General features: G+C 43.3%; 1 protein-coding gene across 1 annotated transcript in view; it reads left to right on the top strand.

Moving 5' to 3' along the window:
* The first annotated feature begins 366 nt into the window (after window positions 1-366).
* The window catches only part of PRKCE (protein kinase C epsilon), a 306,814-nt gene continuing 289,812 nt past the window's right edge, over window positions 367-17,368 (top strand). Inside the window, exon 1 of the mRNA XM_018576287.1 lies at window positions 367-946. Coding sequence (XP_018431789.1) covers window positions 599-946 — 348 coding nt within the window. The 5' untranslated portion in view covers window positions 367-598. The remainder of the gene's footprint in view (window positions 947-17,368) is intronic.

The raw sequence follows: 17,368 nt of genomic DNA, 5'->3' as shown, positions 1-17,368 counted from the left end.
TTCTGTGCATTTCCTGCATTACAAGGAGAGAGGAGGAGGGGTGGGGTGTCGCTGCTGATCAGCACCAACAAGCTCTTTAGGCAGCACCAGCCTGCCAGCCATCCAGCAGGAATCTGCACACTGGATCCAGGCTTTCTGCAGCCGGCCCAGCCCAGGCTCATGTGTATTGCATGGGAGCAGCTGGAGGCGTCCCTGGGGAGGTGACCCCGTCCTGATGCGGATGTGAGCTCCCTGCCTTGGCCGTGCGTGTTGTGCGCGGACTCAGAAGAGGACCGCTGTCTTGTTCTCGGACCCGGAGGAGGACTGCGGCGGCTGCAATCTGCTGCCACACATCTGCATGGATCAGCTGAGACGGTAGGTAGAGGGAGAGAGAGGAGCAAGCAGCAAACCCCCCTCCACCCTGCCGGGATTACATGAGGATCTCCAGAGCCCTTGCAAGCTGCAAGAGGAGGAGGAGGACGTCCCCCTTGTTTTCCGTTAGAAATCAGCCCTGGATTGAGTGGGTGTCGCAAGGAGAGAGCAGGCAGATCCCGTCGGATCTTCATTGATCGCTACAAGCTGAGAGGTGGGATCGCTCCTTGTTAACCCCTCGCTCGCCATGGTGGTCTTCAATGGTCTGCTGAAGATCAAGATCTGCGAGGCTGTGAACCTGAAGCCCACGGCTTGGTCCCTGAGACATGCGGTGGGTCCCCGACCCCAAACCTTCCTGCTGGATCCCTACATAGCCGTCAATGTGGATGACTCCCGGATCGGGCAGACCTGTACCAAGCAGAAGACCAACAGCCCAGCCTGGCACGATGACTTCTCCACGGACGTCTGCAATGGCAGGAAGATCGAGCTGGCCGTCTTCCACGATGCCCCCATCGGATACGATGATTTCGTGGCCAACTGCACCATCCAGTTCGAGGATCTGCTGCAGAATGGGAGCCGGCACTTCGAGGATTGGGTAAGACAGATGGGACAGCCTGCCTGGGCTGCTCACACATGGCCCTAAGCCTATTGTTTTACTGCTGGAGTGTGGAGGAAATCCTCTAGTGGGGAATGACACGGCCACACATCCCTGATCTTCATCCTGTGCCCTCTGCAACATGTATGGGGGGAGGCATTGAGGATGTAGAGAGGGATCTGCTGCAGGAGGTGCTACATTGATGGCCAACTACACTATATGTGGTCTGGTGGTACTATAAATCCCAGCACACTGTGCTTCATCAAGCTTCTTCATGTCAGGATGCCAGTGTAATTGCCAGTTTGCAATTTTTCAGGGTGTTTTCAAAAACATGGTTCCAGAATAGAACCCAGCGGAATGACAATGATAGCAATCAGTGTACCCTAAAAATTGTAGAATTCCATTTGAGGCCCTGATCCAACATGGACAGGATGGTACGCTTGGACTTGTAGGTCCTCATCTGCTACATTCTATAACTGAAAACATTCACTTTTTTATTATTGTCATTATTTGTTTTGTTATATAGTGCTAAACCATACACACAAGTCTCTGCCTCAGCAGAGCTTACAATCTAATGCCCATGCAGAGTGTCATGTACACACTTGTTGCTGGACCAATAGAGGGAGAGACCAGGTTACTTGCCAATTGCTGTCTAACATCATGCAGAAGAACACCTTTCTTCCAGCTGTTACATAATTCTTTAAACCATCCAGGTGGCTGTGTGTACCAGCAGAGCTCACACTTCATTGTCCCTGTCTGGTCACATCACACCTGCTGTAGAAATGATATGGGCAGAAGCCAGGTACCCTATTGGCATGGCGATAACACCTGAAATCCCCTTCCTTCACTTGATTTTCCTTTTTGTTATAAATATCATTGCTGTTAGGTTTGTCATGTTCTGCAGAGGTTTACCTAAATACTTGAACCAATGACCCAGTTTGCACCCCAGCAGAGCTCACACTTAATTGTCCCTGCCTGGTCACATGTGCACACCTGCTGTAGAATCTATATGGGCAGAAGCCAGGTACCCTATTGGCATGGTGATATTTGTCATGTGCAATCTAACATCATACCTGAAATCCCATTCCTTCCACTTGTTTTTCCTTTATGTTATTATAAATATTATTGCTCTTCGTTTAGTCATATTCTTCAGCGGTTTACATAGACTCATGAACCAGTGACCAAATTCGCACGCCAGCAGAGCTTACACCTCAATGCCCTTGCACCATCACATACACAGAGGTGACACTTTGGTGTTCCTGCTTTAGTCACATGTGCAAACGCCTCGTGTCATTGTGATGATATTTGCTTTATATATGAAACCTCTTTGTATGATAAAGGCCATGTGGATGCACAGCTACGGCTGAGCAGCAGAAATGTATGAGATGTGTATAGGATCTTTGTGAACTAGAAATATATGGTGTGTTTCAATTGGTTTGACTACTGAGCAATTGCGGATAGAGTCACCAAAGGCCCCTGCGCCAGACCAATTTGTGGTCTCTTCCCTACTACTACTAGCCAAGTACAAGATTGTATTCACTGTGTTTGGATTTCTAATTGGATAGGTGTGCTGTGTTCAGGTCTACATGGCAGTGGAAGGGGGTCCCAACAACCATCTGACCCTCATCTAGTATACATGGGCCCTTGTGTAGCTGCACGATCTGCATAAATAGTATGCCAGTCTCTTCCAATGAGAAAGTAAATAGAAACCTACCTATGACTGTATCGGAAAGACCAATGCTATCCGTTGTGTGTATAGATAAAAGCATCAGCTGTTTTATCCTCCATGTTTTGTTTTTTTCTCATTACTGGGAAGCCTACTTTGGTACCAATTTCTCATACTATAGTAGTAGGGCTTCTTTGTCACAGTGTCTGAAATAAGAACTCTCTGTGCTGCATCACAGCAACCAGTCAATATAAGCCTGCCATGGAAAATGACAGAATGACTGGAAGAATGTGGTTGCTATGGGACAGTACTACCTATTCCAACCACTTTGGTGAGTGATGGCCATTGAGAGCTGATGTAACATTGTTGAGAATGTAGCGGTAAATAATTTATAGAGTTTATAGTGAGTATTAAAAGGCAGCATATGAACAGAACGGACAGGTTTGCTGTTGCAGAACCTCTTTCAATTGACTGTCAGAATGTAGGAGTTCTAGTAATCTATAGTTCAGGGGTGGGGAATGTGAGGCGGTGCCTGTAGCAGAATGCAGCTGCCATTTTTCCAGAACAAATTTTACACGTAAGCCCCCATTCACACACCTGAGTGTTTTGTCACTTGATTCTTGAAGTGTCTCAAGGTTCAAGAATACCATTATTTTCAATGGTGCCCATCCACACCTGAGCATTGTCGCTTGTAGCTCGAAAGAGTACATGAGCGTCATTCAGGCAGAGTTGTGAGTTTTTGGCCAAGTATTCTTCAATGGGAATGCCTGAAAAACATGGAAAAAAGCTTAAATTACCTGTAACTGCTCAAGTGTGAATTACAAACTTTTCCCTTCCCTTTTCTTTTATACAGGATTCCCTGTTACATAATCTTATTCTATTACATGGCTTATTCTATTTAAACTGAGTTCTTTTGACCTCCACTTGATGATATGTGTGGAAAATGACCCTTTACCACTTACGCCATTGTACCCCCTTCCCCCGGCTGTCGTTCCTTGAAGGAAATCCTTATGTCAGATAATGACCTTTCTTGGATCTTCCTGCTTTTCCTTGTATACATAAGCAGAGGCCTGTGAGGACATGACCAAACCACAGGGACATTCTGCATTGTATTCTTAGGCTGTGGTCACAGAGGTGTCGTGTGCTGGACTGTAATCATCTGCTTCCCATCGTAGGTTGTGCAAATCGCAGGCCATATCCTGCAACACTGCTATGATTATTTTAGGTTCAAAGAGCCTAGGTGGTCAATGAGTCAGGGAAACTGAGCTCTCCAGCTAGCTGACAATCGGTTTAACTTAAGGTGCCCACACACATTACAATTTATCTGCAGATTTTCTGTGGTCAGATGAAAAAAGTGCAACAGATTGGCCCAGTTGGAGATTACTCCATCCACACAGCTTAGCATAGATGGAGGAATCGGTTGCACCTTCTCCATCTGACCACAGAAAATCTGCAGATAATTGTAAGGTGTGTGGGCAGCTTAACACATTAAGATTTCCCTACCATTTATGTGGGTCATCTGAGCTCCAGTCTAGTCATTGCACAAGGTTTTATGCAGGAGTAATTGCATGAGATGGAAAATTTCTCACTAGATCAGGTTCTACATTCCTACATAAAATTCTCTAGCAGTCACTGGGATCTCACATTGAGAATGTGAGGTTGTCTTATGCTGGCCATATCCATTACAATTGTTACTAAATTTGGTAATCTTTTCTGATCAATCATTTATTCCTTACAGGCCTGCCACACATGTGCCTCTAATTCCACTTTAAGCAATCAGAATACAAAGTGTGGGGGGTGGGGGGCACTGAAGCTTTTAGCTATAACCCAGATAGCAATCAATTGAGCTGCAAGTTTGAAAATGACTTGCTAAACTATTGCAGACTTGCCAAGCTTCACAATTTGTTTGCACAATTACAGCAAGTCTCCAGATCAACGTGCTTTGCAAAAGTGTTGTATACTTGCAGAGCTCTTGCTAAAGCTGGCCATACACTTTACAATTATCTGCAGATTTTCTGTGGTCAGATGGAAAAGGTGCAACAGATTCCTCCATCTACACTTAACTGTGTGGATGAAGTAATTAGAACTTGTGCTGCGAGTCTTCTACAAGTCTACAACTTGCCAGGGAATGTGTGCAGCAAGTTAACAAGAATTACAATTTAACCCTGCCATAAGTTTGTGGCAAGTTATCCTTGCTATCTGGGAATGTGCTAGTGTGCACAGCATATTAGCACATTATGACAGACTTACCTGTTAAACCAACCTCCTCCCTCGCTGGCGCTTCCATCTACCGCCATGTCTTCTTTCAGATTTCTAGTCTTTGATTGGCCGGGCCCTGATGATGCAACTGCTGCGCAGGCATTACTTTATCTAAGCATGGTGGGTCTGTCATACAGAGTGAATGTGGATAGAACACCCCCCCATTTATGTCCCATTGGGGGTGGGGGGGAGGAGGCTTTAGGCACAGAAGGAAGTCAGAAGGAATCTCTTCAAAGTGAGGGGTATCTCCTTTTTAAGACTATTGTTACCAGAACAAGTATCGCATTGGAACTATTCCCTCTATGGCTGGGCACACACCTTACAACCATCGCAAGACTTTTGTCTTGCGATGGTTGTAAGGTACTTTAAAAAAACGTACGATCTGCCTATCTTGCATAGGCAGATCGTACTTGCGATGATCGCAAGCCACGCCCCCTGAGGGGCGGGCTTCTGATGACCGCAATGCCGCACACCGCCCCGTACTGCTGTTATCGTACGGACATGCCACAAACCCGCCGAACATCGTACGATGCTCGGCGGGTTTTCGAACATGTCCGTAAGTTTAAAGTCGTGCGACCTTACAGTAGTAGAGGTCGCACGGCTTCCACACACCTTATGATAATCGTACGATCGCGGGATTTCCCGCGATTATCGTACGATTATCGTAAGGTGTGTGGGGACCTTATTCCTGTCTTTCTGTGAACTCAACTTGTGGAGTTGCCTTTACTTTCAGATCTAGTGACAATGGTCAACAGGACAAATAAGAGAGGGCTAATCTCCTCCGCCAGGATACAACCAGTAGTGAAAACATGAGAGGTGCTTCAACCCCCTCATCAATCCATCTGTAAAAAAAAAAAAAAAAAGGTTTTTTCTTTAGATATGCTTTTAATAAAAATAAATAAATGAAACCACACATATTATTAGGGCTGATGCACATGGATGCCTGGGGCATTTCCTTACCAGAACCTCCGGTCAGAGGGAGATTTCCTCTGTCCTGTAGTGTCGTGAGGGAACATGGATCTGGCTTCCTGACCAATAAGTAAGCCGTGCCATGTGTCATTACCCATGGCCCAGCTTCCTAATTGGCCAGGAAGCCTGCTCCATGCTGATTAGCCAGGAATGACCCACCTCCCGGCTTCCTCATTGCACAGGGAAGCCGGCTCCATGCTACCGGAAGTACCGGTATCAGTACTCGGTATCCGATATAAAAAAAAAAAAAAATGGTATCTGTGCATTCCTAGTATATACCCATGTACAGCTGCTTACAACCATTGACTTCGATGGCCAACACTGACTCCTGGGTAGGGAAATATGCCTGGATTTTACATTTGTATGGCCCCAGGCATATGTGTGCATCAGCCCTTAAGAAGAAATAATATAACACATTTAACATTATAGTCTCAGATTGACAATCTCATAAGAGCGCACTATGCACATTACAATGTCCAACTAATCGATTTTGAAAATAATCGTTAGCTGCAGCTCTAATTCAATCAGATGGATAGGACATTTTTCTGTTCTTGAATTTGATATATGCAATTAGAAAGTTTCAGATGTATATGTTTAACAAAAACATTACTATGTATGTTCTAAACATCTAATGAGCAGTGTTTTTTGTTTTGAATCAGAACATCAAACAGAACATTGAAACGTCAGAAATGTTTCTTAAACAATATCTTATGTTTGGTTTGTGTACAGAAATGAATCAAGAAGCTGAAACATGACCTGTTGGTGGAACAGGTTCGGGAAACACTCTCCGGATGTATGGAAAGTGCTGTAACTCATAGCAACCAAGTCAATTGCATCCTTCATCATTCCAGAACCATCAGAACCATGATGTGATTGGCTGCCATGGGATACTGCACTTTGCACAAAGCCGTTTGTCTCACATACTGCAGAATGCTGAGCTGTATGTCTGGAATATCTTTTGGAATGCTTCTGAAGATTCATTTAGATTTTTGTAAATTCCTTTTATAGGACGTATACTTTTTTTCTTCTCTGATGATCGCAGATGACATGCAGACCTGTTTGGGACTCTGCCTGGTATTGTAGGGGTTAATCTCCGATCTGTTCTTTGCTTTTTTCAGATTTGCTTTGATATGGAAATGAAGTAAAGTCATATGTAGTGATGTAACTGGCTTGTTTTATATCACACATTTATTATCCAAATCGGATACAATTGAGTGTACTTGACAAGGGGAGGCTTTAGGGTATGACGGGAAGAGCCTTTGCTTCGGATGATCAGACAGCTGAAGTGCATTACAATCACTGCAAAATGGTAGCAGAACACCGTTGGATTATGACACCATCATACAAAGACGAAATCCTACAAAAACTATACATACCGTAACAATGGTATACTCGGTATGGGGTAGGGGAACATAAAGTTCTCTACATTACTATGCAGACCAAGACGTCAAGCAAAAGTGACCGTTAAAAATGTTGGGACAAACTATATAACACTGTCAGTGGTGCTTAAAACAGACAGGTTTTTTTTTTTTAATATGGTTTAAACCTTTTTTACAGCAATGTAAAAAGTAACTGCTTAAGAAGTGTTAATTCTACTTTCATTTGTTTGCTTTTATTTAAAGTCCTTTTTAAAACTACATGTCCTTCCAAGACTGCTCTGGGCTCCGCAGGGTGACACAGCTGCTGCACAATTTCACTGTAGCGCTAATGGCATTGTCACCCTGTTAAAGAAAGTGGACAAAAAAAGGATCTACTGGCAGGATTTACATGTTACATGCTTTTTTACCTGTCTCTTTAGGAAGATTTCCTTTCACTTCCTGTTCTGTAGACTCAATAGGAAGTGATCGGATATCTGTACAATGTGAGGTAAATCCGCTCCTAAACAGTTGTCATGAGACCAAGTGTCCCCGTCTGAAGATTTCCTATATTCTTGTTCTGGTGGCTACTCAAAATTGTGGATTTCCCTTCACTTTCATTCCCAATTCTTAAATTGACATTGGTGACCATAACAATTTGAGAAAGCGGATCCCCCTAAGGGAACACAGAGAGTTATAATAACCTGTCAGGTGTACTAACCCATTTTCCCTCTAACCAAAACTAAAGAAAGAGTTTTACCTTAAGTAATACTTTAATGGTGGTAACACTCTGGAAATGAAATGTTTTATTTTGCCCATTGTTTCTTGCTCACTTTTAAGTTTAGAGCAGTTGGAATTTTGGCCACAATTTTTAGCTGCTGATTATTTTCTGTCTTACAGCTTAATGTCAGGAACTAGCAGATGTGTCGTGTGTCAGAAGGTTATGTCTCAAGGCTAATTTTGGCGGGAAAGAGATAATGAGACAATATAATAAAGATAGATGCTAAGTAATTAAAATCAAAATATATATTTCATAATAACAATTATTTATTTTATTTTGAATGCATAACTACACTAATGTGAATATTTTGACCCCCTGGTGTATAACAGTCTCCGGTACTTTAATGGATGAGTGCACTTTTTGCCCCCTGACCTAAACTATCCCACCCTCCCCAGATGCATACATCGATCTGGCAGTCTCCAGTGTTTTCATCCCATACCATTGAGCCTCTGTATGCTAACCACACCTGCACAATAGCTCTCCATAGACTCCTAGGGCAGAAGGCTCTTAGGAAAAGGCCATGTGGAAGTCTACGGAGAGCTACCATCAGGAGTGGCTTGCTGGTAGTGGAGTTTTAGGATTCAAACAAACACCAGAGGCCATGGGTGCCGGATTGAGTTTAGTACACATCTTAGTTTGGGAAGAGTGGGGCAATCTAGGTCAGGAAAAGGAGAGGGGAGCGATAAGTGAACTTTGTTTTAAAGTTGGTCCAGTCATGCCACTCTTGGGCTTAGCTCCTTCCACTTCCAGTTACTGTCCAACGCCAAGAGTCTCTAACTTCCCTACTGCATGTGCCAGCTTGATTGATTTGCCCAGGCCTGGTTTAGAGCTAACTACATCTTCCATAGCTACTCATGTTATCGAATGCAGCTGCTAGTGACTATAAGGCCTGGTTCACACCTGAACGTTTTGTAGCGCGCTCAACGCTCGACGAACGCTCTACAAAACGCTCCCACATCTAAATCCCATTGTATTCAATGGGTCTGGTTCACACCTTGCTGTATTTCCGCCCGTCCGAACGCAATACAAAACGGCCTACGCCCAAAGAAGTACATGTACTTCTTTTGGGGTGTTTTGGTCTCGCGTTACCATTGGGATACAGCCAAGTAGCCCACGGAAACGCGCGTTTGTCGCACGTTTTTACCGCGAATCGCGGTAAAATCGCGCGGCGCAAACCGCGCATATTCAATACGCCTAGGTGTGAACCCAGCCTAATACACACAAATTGCAGCTACACAGTTTGTAGCTGCCTAGATAAATACTGTAGTCATTCAAAGTAGTAACTTTGTAACAGTTACAAATTATCAGTTACAAAACAGATCTTTAGCTGCTACAAATCTTGTCTTGGCTACAAAGTTGCTAGTGGGACATGGTTCTAACGTCGTGGTTCTCAACTGGTGGGTCGCAACCCTGTGTTAAGTGGGTCGCTGCGTGCCTTCCACTGCGCTAGGTGAGAGGGTCCTCAGCCTCCCCCTAGCACACTGCTGTCAGTTCTCGCACTGAGCAGCCATTCAAAATATACTGCGCGGTGCCGAGTGTCAGCTTAAAGTGGGGTGGGCTGGGAGTATGGCCGCGAGGGAGCTTCATCCATACATTCATTGCTTACAGCTCCCTCTTGTGCCCTGTAGAGGTGCTGGAGCAGAGTGACGTCAAGGTGATCGCACAGTTCCGCATGATTAATGCACTGTACCATGCAATCGCACCTACAGCGTTTTCTAGCACGGTAGGTGTGTTCACTTGAATGGCACCCAAACCCACCTCTCGCTCACAATTCGGTCGCCAGGACTGGAACGCAGGGTACCGCAATGCTGTATGTTCCAGTGCGGTGCGACTTGGGTCACGTCTTTATGACCGAGGACAAATGTGGGTCCTGAGGTTACACAGGTTGAGAACCACTGATCTAAGGCATGGGTGGCCCCCCCCCCCCCCCCCCAAATAAAAGAAAAACAGATGGGGGTAGGGTAATAACTATGGATGTCCCAATACCATTTTTTCAAGACCAAGTACTTCCCCTCAGGTACTTGCCAATACCAATTACCGATACTTTTTCTTAAAGGGACATTGACATTTTTTCCAAAACAATACAGACTGATGATTTTAGGGCAGTTTCTTTATAAATATGAAGAAATGTAACTCAGTCCATGATTAGTCAGCAATGGAGAATGGTAACCGGCTAAAGTGGACTACAGATCCCATCAATCCATGATGATTCAGCAATTGTACAAATCGTACCAGAGCTGCGTTTGGGTCCCACCATGGCTGGGTGCAGATTCTGCCAGGGCTGGGTTCAGATCTCGCCAGGGCTGCGGTTGGATCTGAAAGGTTAGATCCTCTCCTGAAGTGATGTATGAGCCAATGGGAGAAACCACAGAGTGCTGAGCGGGAGCAGGTATTCTGCACACACCGGATATTGTGGAATAGATGCAGCAACGTGGCGGTGTTTCAAGACACTGACTGCTGGAAAGGTAAGTATGTTGTAGGAATGTTATTATATAGACGTTACTCTGTGCTGACAGGGTCACTTTATTGTTGCTTAACATACTTCTTTTACTGTTCTGACTAAAGCTGGCCATACACGGCTCAAATCTGATTCCTGATAAAGCGGCCAAACCCCACTGATAGCCCTGTTGGCACTACCCGGCTTGACAGACTTTGTTAAAAAAATTAGAAGGAGCTGGGTAATTGCTGACCCAACATTCAATCGGATGTAGTCACTGTTCGTGTATTTAAGGCAGCCAAGGGTGCCGGCTGTCTGAATACAATAACCGACAGGGGAAAGTCCTCCATAAACACTGTTTAGTGTGGATGGAGGAACCTGCTAGATTTAGTGGTTTAAACATGAGTAGTCTGTTTGTATGACTAGCCTTAGGCCTCTTCTACTCCTGTATCTTTAAATTCACACTATACATATAAGCCACACAGTCTGGGATCTGGTGCATAGAGACAGAACATGGCATTCTTCCAGCATTACAATAACACATCTGGTCACAAAGTGTATGCCGTGCCAGGCAGAAACCTTGCTTTTCATTATTTGGCCATTCACATGTAATATTTACTATTCCTGACACTCCAGGAGGCGACAGAGTGAATCGTGGACCATATGGGACTGCACAGCAACACCATTTGTCTGGAAGCTCGTTTGATATGTTGGTTGTGTTTTATGCACATGGAAGACAGCAGAAGTGGCACAGGGGTCCACAGTAACCTGTCAAGTCCTCGTTGCAGTTTTATATGGTACTAAACGTTGATACGGGCAACAGATTCTCAGTTGTTCAAAATGATTCCTGGGCCAATTTCTGTGGAAAAAGTTGGTTTGAAAACCTTGTGTGACTGTCATTGGATAATAATGGTGGTACTGGGTTGTGGGATGCAGTAGATAAATGCCTGCACTTAGAAGGGGCATGCAGGAGCATCACAGGTCCTCTGAGTGGAGGTAGCTACTAATTAGGTGGCCACAGTGAGAGGAGGCATAAGCCTTTTCTTTTCCTGCCTGAAATCAACTGCATTGCAAGCTGGCGCAGCCTACAAAAGAGTGGCAACTCTTCTCTGAATTCAGGAGCACTGCAGCATTGTTACTACTGGCAACTTCAATGGCAGGCTCTGTAGGTATTTGTGGGACTTTACAGGGGAACTTATTGAAAACTATAAGTTCATATGCTCTTAAAGTGCTGCAGTATTTTTTTATTTATTGAAAGGGCATAGTTCTTAGTACAGTACTTTAAGTTGATAACATTTTATAATTAGAACAAAAACTGTTTAAAGGGCTGTACCTCTCCCTGAAAGGATAATGCATTTTTCACATAAAGTGCTTGTATGCTTCCTACCTAGCCCCCTTGACTTTCAAGTAACTCTTACAGAGTAATTCCACATAGACTTCTATGGACCATCTCCCAAGCATTCTCAGCCTTGGCAGATGGTCTTATAGAAGTCCATAGGTATTAACTGTGCAGGTGCATGGCTAGTGGTAAGCCTGCATCTAGGGCAAGCGAGGTTGGGAAGGGGGGCTAGGCATGAAGGTTAAGTGTACCTATCCTTAAAGCAAACCTGTACTTTGGGAACATTTTGTATATGAAGAGTAACCTTTTAATTTGATATTTTCAGCACTGTTAAGTGCAGAAACATACCTGCAGTGTTCCTGCCAAACACCACTGTATTAGCCGAATAGTCTAAGCAGATGCTCACTTTCTGAAAGCTGGTATTTGGATGGCCTTAGACGACCTTAGGCTTGGCTATAGATTGCTTAGACTATAGCCAAGCTATATTACTAAATACAAAAAGAAAAATTCTTCTTGCGTGTGGGGTAATTTCTCATGACCAGATGTAAAATGCGAAAAAGAAGCCAACCTCCCATGATGCAATAGGAACTTCCCTTATTTTGCTCAGGGAAGTTGTGCTGTTATCTAGCATGATGTAGTGGAAAAGGTGGGCATAGACACAACAGATACTGTGTTAGATCGTAGGTGGTATCCGCTGCAAAGGAGACTATCTGCTAATTGTAGCTTCGGTAATTTTAACAGCTTTTTAATTAAAAGCCATATTGTTTTGTTTAATTTAACCAGAGTTCTTTAAGAAGCATGGCGTGGTAGGCACCATAATAGCAATCTCTATGCAGTAAAGGACTGTGGTTTGGTCAGCACAATCTTATCTTTGGAGTCGCAGCATAGGTCTTGGTTTGGTTTCCTGTGTCAAAACCACCATCCGAAAGATACTCAAGCTCTCGGAGTCTGTCAGAAACTGCCGATGTTCAAACCAATAGAGGAAAGGACTGAACACTGAATTACAGTGTGGTTGCCGATGAGGAATTCTGTTCTTGGAAGTTAGACCATTAGGGCTGGTTCACACGTGTTGTGTTTTTGGTGCAGTGAAATGCATAGTTAATGGCACATGAGAAATAAGTGATGAAGAGCGTGCTGTTATAATCAAATCCACTACTGCCATCTCTGCATTTTTATCTAGTGCTGTTTTTAAAGGGTATGTAAACCCCAACAAGGAAACTCTCCTTTTGGTCTATTACCTATACCATTGGAAATGTTTTATGTTATATCTGTTCAATAGGTAAAAAAAACAAAACCGTTGATTTGCCACAAACCCTGTCAGCTGATAACTTGCTCTTTGCCTGTGTCGCAGTCTTATTATAATTCCCAGTTATCTATGAGGAGTAGAAAACTCTCCCCTCTATGTTAAGGAGAAGAGTAGAAGGGGCCATTTCCGTATTCCTATACTTAAAGTACAGTGAATGAGTGGGACACAATAGGACAGGAAGTGTGTTACTGCTAGATCACCAGGTGAAAAATAAAGGTAAAAAAGACCTAAAAAAGAAAACTAATATGGCCACCATATCTAATATCTGAGTGGTAGACCTATATTACATTTTATTCTTGAATTTATCTCTGCACTAAAATGTATGCATAATTTTAACAGAACCAACCTGCAAAAAAAGCGGGATAGAAATGCAGTACTGTAAATAAGACACTGCATGTTTTATTTTAGAATGTACTGTACTCTGCCCCCCAATAGGAAATACATACAAAATGCATGCAAAGTGCATAAAAAATACATATAAAAAAAGCATATAAAATTGCATGCAAATGTGGTATTGAGTCCATATAATTATTTATTAAATCGCAGAACAGAATGCTCTTGGCTGTAATAGTCAATCATATTGACTGACTGCACGCTTCTGTTTTGGATTGTAGCGGTATTGTGTTGGGTACATTTGCCCAGGTCAGTTAACGAAGGTCTCTACTAGGAGCTAGGATGCTAGATCGTACCTCTTGTAGCCAGAAGCTAGTGTTCCATCCCTCTTTGTACTTAAACGTGCTGGGCTGTCTTATTGACCAGTGTGGGGGCCTCAGAAATCAGGTGAAACATGGCTAAGCTTAATCTGTTGCCCAGCACTTTGTAAAATTAAAATGCTACTTTTGCTGCAATACTCAGGGCCATCCCTATAATCTATAATGCAGCCACAGGTGGTGAGAGGGACGCCTACTAGAGGTACCGATTAACACGCATGGTGAAAAGTGTAAGGATGCTTCTGGAAATACTCCTCTTTTCTCTGGTGCTGTTTGCTGTAGACTCAGACATCCCACCCCTGTCCTCTTAAATGATGCCCAGCGTCATTCATCCCTCTTCACAGTTCCTGCACCCTGGAGGTGCATCAAGCTGCTCTGTGTTCCCAAAAGAATTCTGCAGAGAATGACGCTTAAGTCAATATGTGGCCAGAGACTAGGACTGGGGTACTGAGGAAGCTGGAATCGGGCTTTAACTTAAATGAGAGCTGCAAGAATGATATCTGAAAATTACAACTGAAGGTGTTTGTAAGGTGTTAATTACACTTGCTGTCATGCTTTTTTTTTTTCCCCCCGAAGATACAGCTCTTTTAAAAGTGAGCTCCAGGAATTGCACACAAACTACTTTTGCATTGGGGTTCCCTTGCATTGCAAAGGTCAATTGTTTATTAAGTCTAAGCCCTCGTTCACACCTGAACGTTTTGTAGCGCGTTCTACGCTCGACGAACGCTCTACAAAACGCTCAAAATTATAAATCCCATTGTATTCAATGGTTTCGTTCCCACCTTGGCGTATTTCCGCCCGTCCCTAACGCGCTACAAAACGGCCCACGCCTGAAAAGGTACATGTACTACTTTGGGCCGTTTTGTTGCGCGTTTCCATTGGGATACAGCCAAGTAGCCTTCGGAAACGCGCGTTTGTCGCGCAACTTTTTTACCGCGAATCGCGGTAAAAAAACGTGCGACGGTCGCGCGACAGATGCGCATATGCAATACGCCTAGGTGGGAACGAGACCTAAGGGTAGCTCTCCTCTTCTCTCTGGCACTCCCTGGTAGTGGACAGGCCTCCCCTGAGCTATTGGCCCTGCATTGTATGTGATGATGTTGGCCTGCAACTGCTGACTGGAGCGCCTTAAAGTAGATGCTTCGGCAGACAGGTTGTGCCGATGGAGGGATCCTGCCAGGGTGAGGAATAAGGTAAGTTTTGCACTTTATTCCTCTATCCCTAGACTTTTATTCCTTGCAGTGCTGGGGGTGGGCACTGCAAGGGTAGTTTTTGTGTAATTCCCAAAGCTTGCGGTCCTTCCTCTCTACTACTGGTCTCTTCTTCTAGTGTTTTTTTTTTTTTTTTAGAACTGCATAGCTGCAATAGAAGTAATTTCAGTGGTTTGTTCCATTAAAAAATAGCAGGGACTGGAGGTATTGAGAGCAAGGGGTGATAACATTGAGCCAGTGGTACCGCTGTGCTCCCTTCACAGATTTAGGAGTGCTGTATGCACCGTGATAAGTATAATTAACACACTAACTTCACCTCTCGCTGTCCTTTTTCAGATAGAATTTCTGGAAATCTCCTTTTAAGCTTCACTAAGAAAATTCAAACGAGATTCAACTGTACCTTAAGCGGTTTATAACCGTGGATCCTTTCAACATACATTTTTCTGGAAAAGTAAATTGCTCATGCATATTTCATCATACATTTACTTTGAACTACCTGACTTTGTGACAGGTTTACTTTAACAAATATTATAAATACAACATAATTCAAATAGACTTCTTCTCTAGTGTTCAAGTGTTCCTGTGGAAGTACTTGTTTTGTGGCTTCCTGAAGTTGCCTCCTAGGTCAGCCTAAGCTAAAGATCACATGGTGATTGCATTGCTACCACTCCTTATTTTAGGGACTTGGCACTAATAATGCAACTGTCTCTTTTTTTTTTTTTGGGGGGGGGTGCTCTGCTTTCTGACATTTTTGTAGACCTTTTACAACATTGATGCAAAAGAGGCAGAATATCATACTGGGCATCATCTGTGTGTGAACGTGGACTGTGAAATTCCTCCTTAATGGAGTACCAGTGTGAAAAGGGTAATGATAAAATATGCATTGAACTTTTCTGAATGGATATCAATTATTAAGCTGCAGATTTTTTTTTAACATGCTTTAAGGTGGAAACTTGGGAAGGATCTGATTTTTCCAAGCTCGTGTTTGTTTTGAGCGAGGGCTCGGCAAGAGCTTGCAATGATAAAATTCCTTCTGTACTTTTCAATTCAGGCGTTGCTGGGGAGCTCTTAAAGAGGGACCCAAAATGTGGAAGTCGTGCCCATAGAAAGTGAAGGGCTAAGGGCTAGTCTACAGTATTGCCTATAGGTTCACTGCACCTAATCTTATAACCATCACTGACTTAACATGGAACTAAACCTAAAATAAGAAAACAAAAAGTGAGCAGGCAAGCACTTAATTGCAGAAGAGACGTGCTGCGTCTTTTCTGCAATAAACAAACCTACCTGCCTGTTCACTATCTTTTTTAGAATTGTGCACTGAGCTGCGCAAGCAGCTGACGTTGAAATAAGAAAAGAAGTTGTGTAATCTGTAAATGAAAACTTTAACAAAGGGCATCTGTTTACATTTTTTGTTTACAGCATTTCCTCTGAAAATCAAATAATGGTTGTGTGTATTATCATTTGGATATGTGAAATGTGGGTTTACAACTACTTTAGCATGTCTTGTTCTGCTCTTGGTAGGGGCAGGGCTTTGCCCTCTCATGACAGAGCTGCCCCCTTTTAACTGGTGATATGATGACTGGTAAAGAGGAATAATTTAAAGTGGACCTTTACCCCCTTTGACTAAAAATCTCATCAGCATACAGCTCTACGTGCTGATATGAAATTGTCTTACATTCATTAGCTAAACAAACATATTTTTATTTTACTTACAATTTTTTTTTCTACTTCCTGGTCCACTTTGGTCCAAATTATGTAATCGTGCCCAAGCATTGCATCCTCAGAAGGTTACATCAGCAGAGCATTGCTGGGAAATCTCATCTGTAATCTCATGAGTTCTCAGCGAGAAGGCATTTCTTCCCCTTAAAGAGATGATGTGCATGGTCACATGTGCCAGAGTTCCAGGAAGTACAGGGAGATCTAGTAAGCTACCCTTAGTAAAAATATCCACCGTGAGAAGAATGGGGAGGAAAAAAAAAAGTATGCAAAGAATAAAAACCTTGCAATTATCTAGAAGTATCTGTTTGTAGATTGTCATTACTAAACATTTCAAAAGGTACCGTTGCTGGTTTTTTTTTTTAAGATGAGGGTAAAGATCTTCTTTAAGCAGCAGCAGGAGAGATGGAGGATGCACATATCAACAAAATGAATGAAGCACAAGCAGGGTGATTCTTGGACTGCGGGTCCTCAACTTTCTCTCCAGCAAAGAGTACAGTGATCAGCACAGAAGTGACCTCACAAAATCTCACTCTAAATCTTATAAGAATAGTAGTCACAGGCACAGCGCCTTAGTTCTAAAACTGCAGATATACAGCTATGTGGCTGTAGGTACATACACATACACATACACATACACATACACATACACACACAATCAGATATCAGTAAT

This window comes from Nanorana parkeri, unplaced genomic scaffold (genome assembly GCF_000935625.1).
Source record: "Nanorana parkeri isolate BGI_ZX_2015 unplaced genomic scaffold, ASM93562v1 scaffold63, whole genome shotgun sequence".
Classification (NCBI taxonomy): Eukaryota; Metazoa; Chordata; class Amphibia; order Anura; family Dicroglossidae; genus Nanorana; species Nanorana parkeri.
This window is presented reverse-complemented; position numbering and strand designations above follow the sequence as displayed.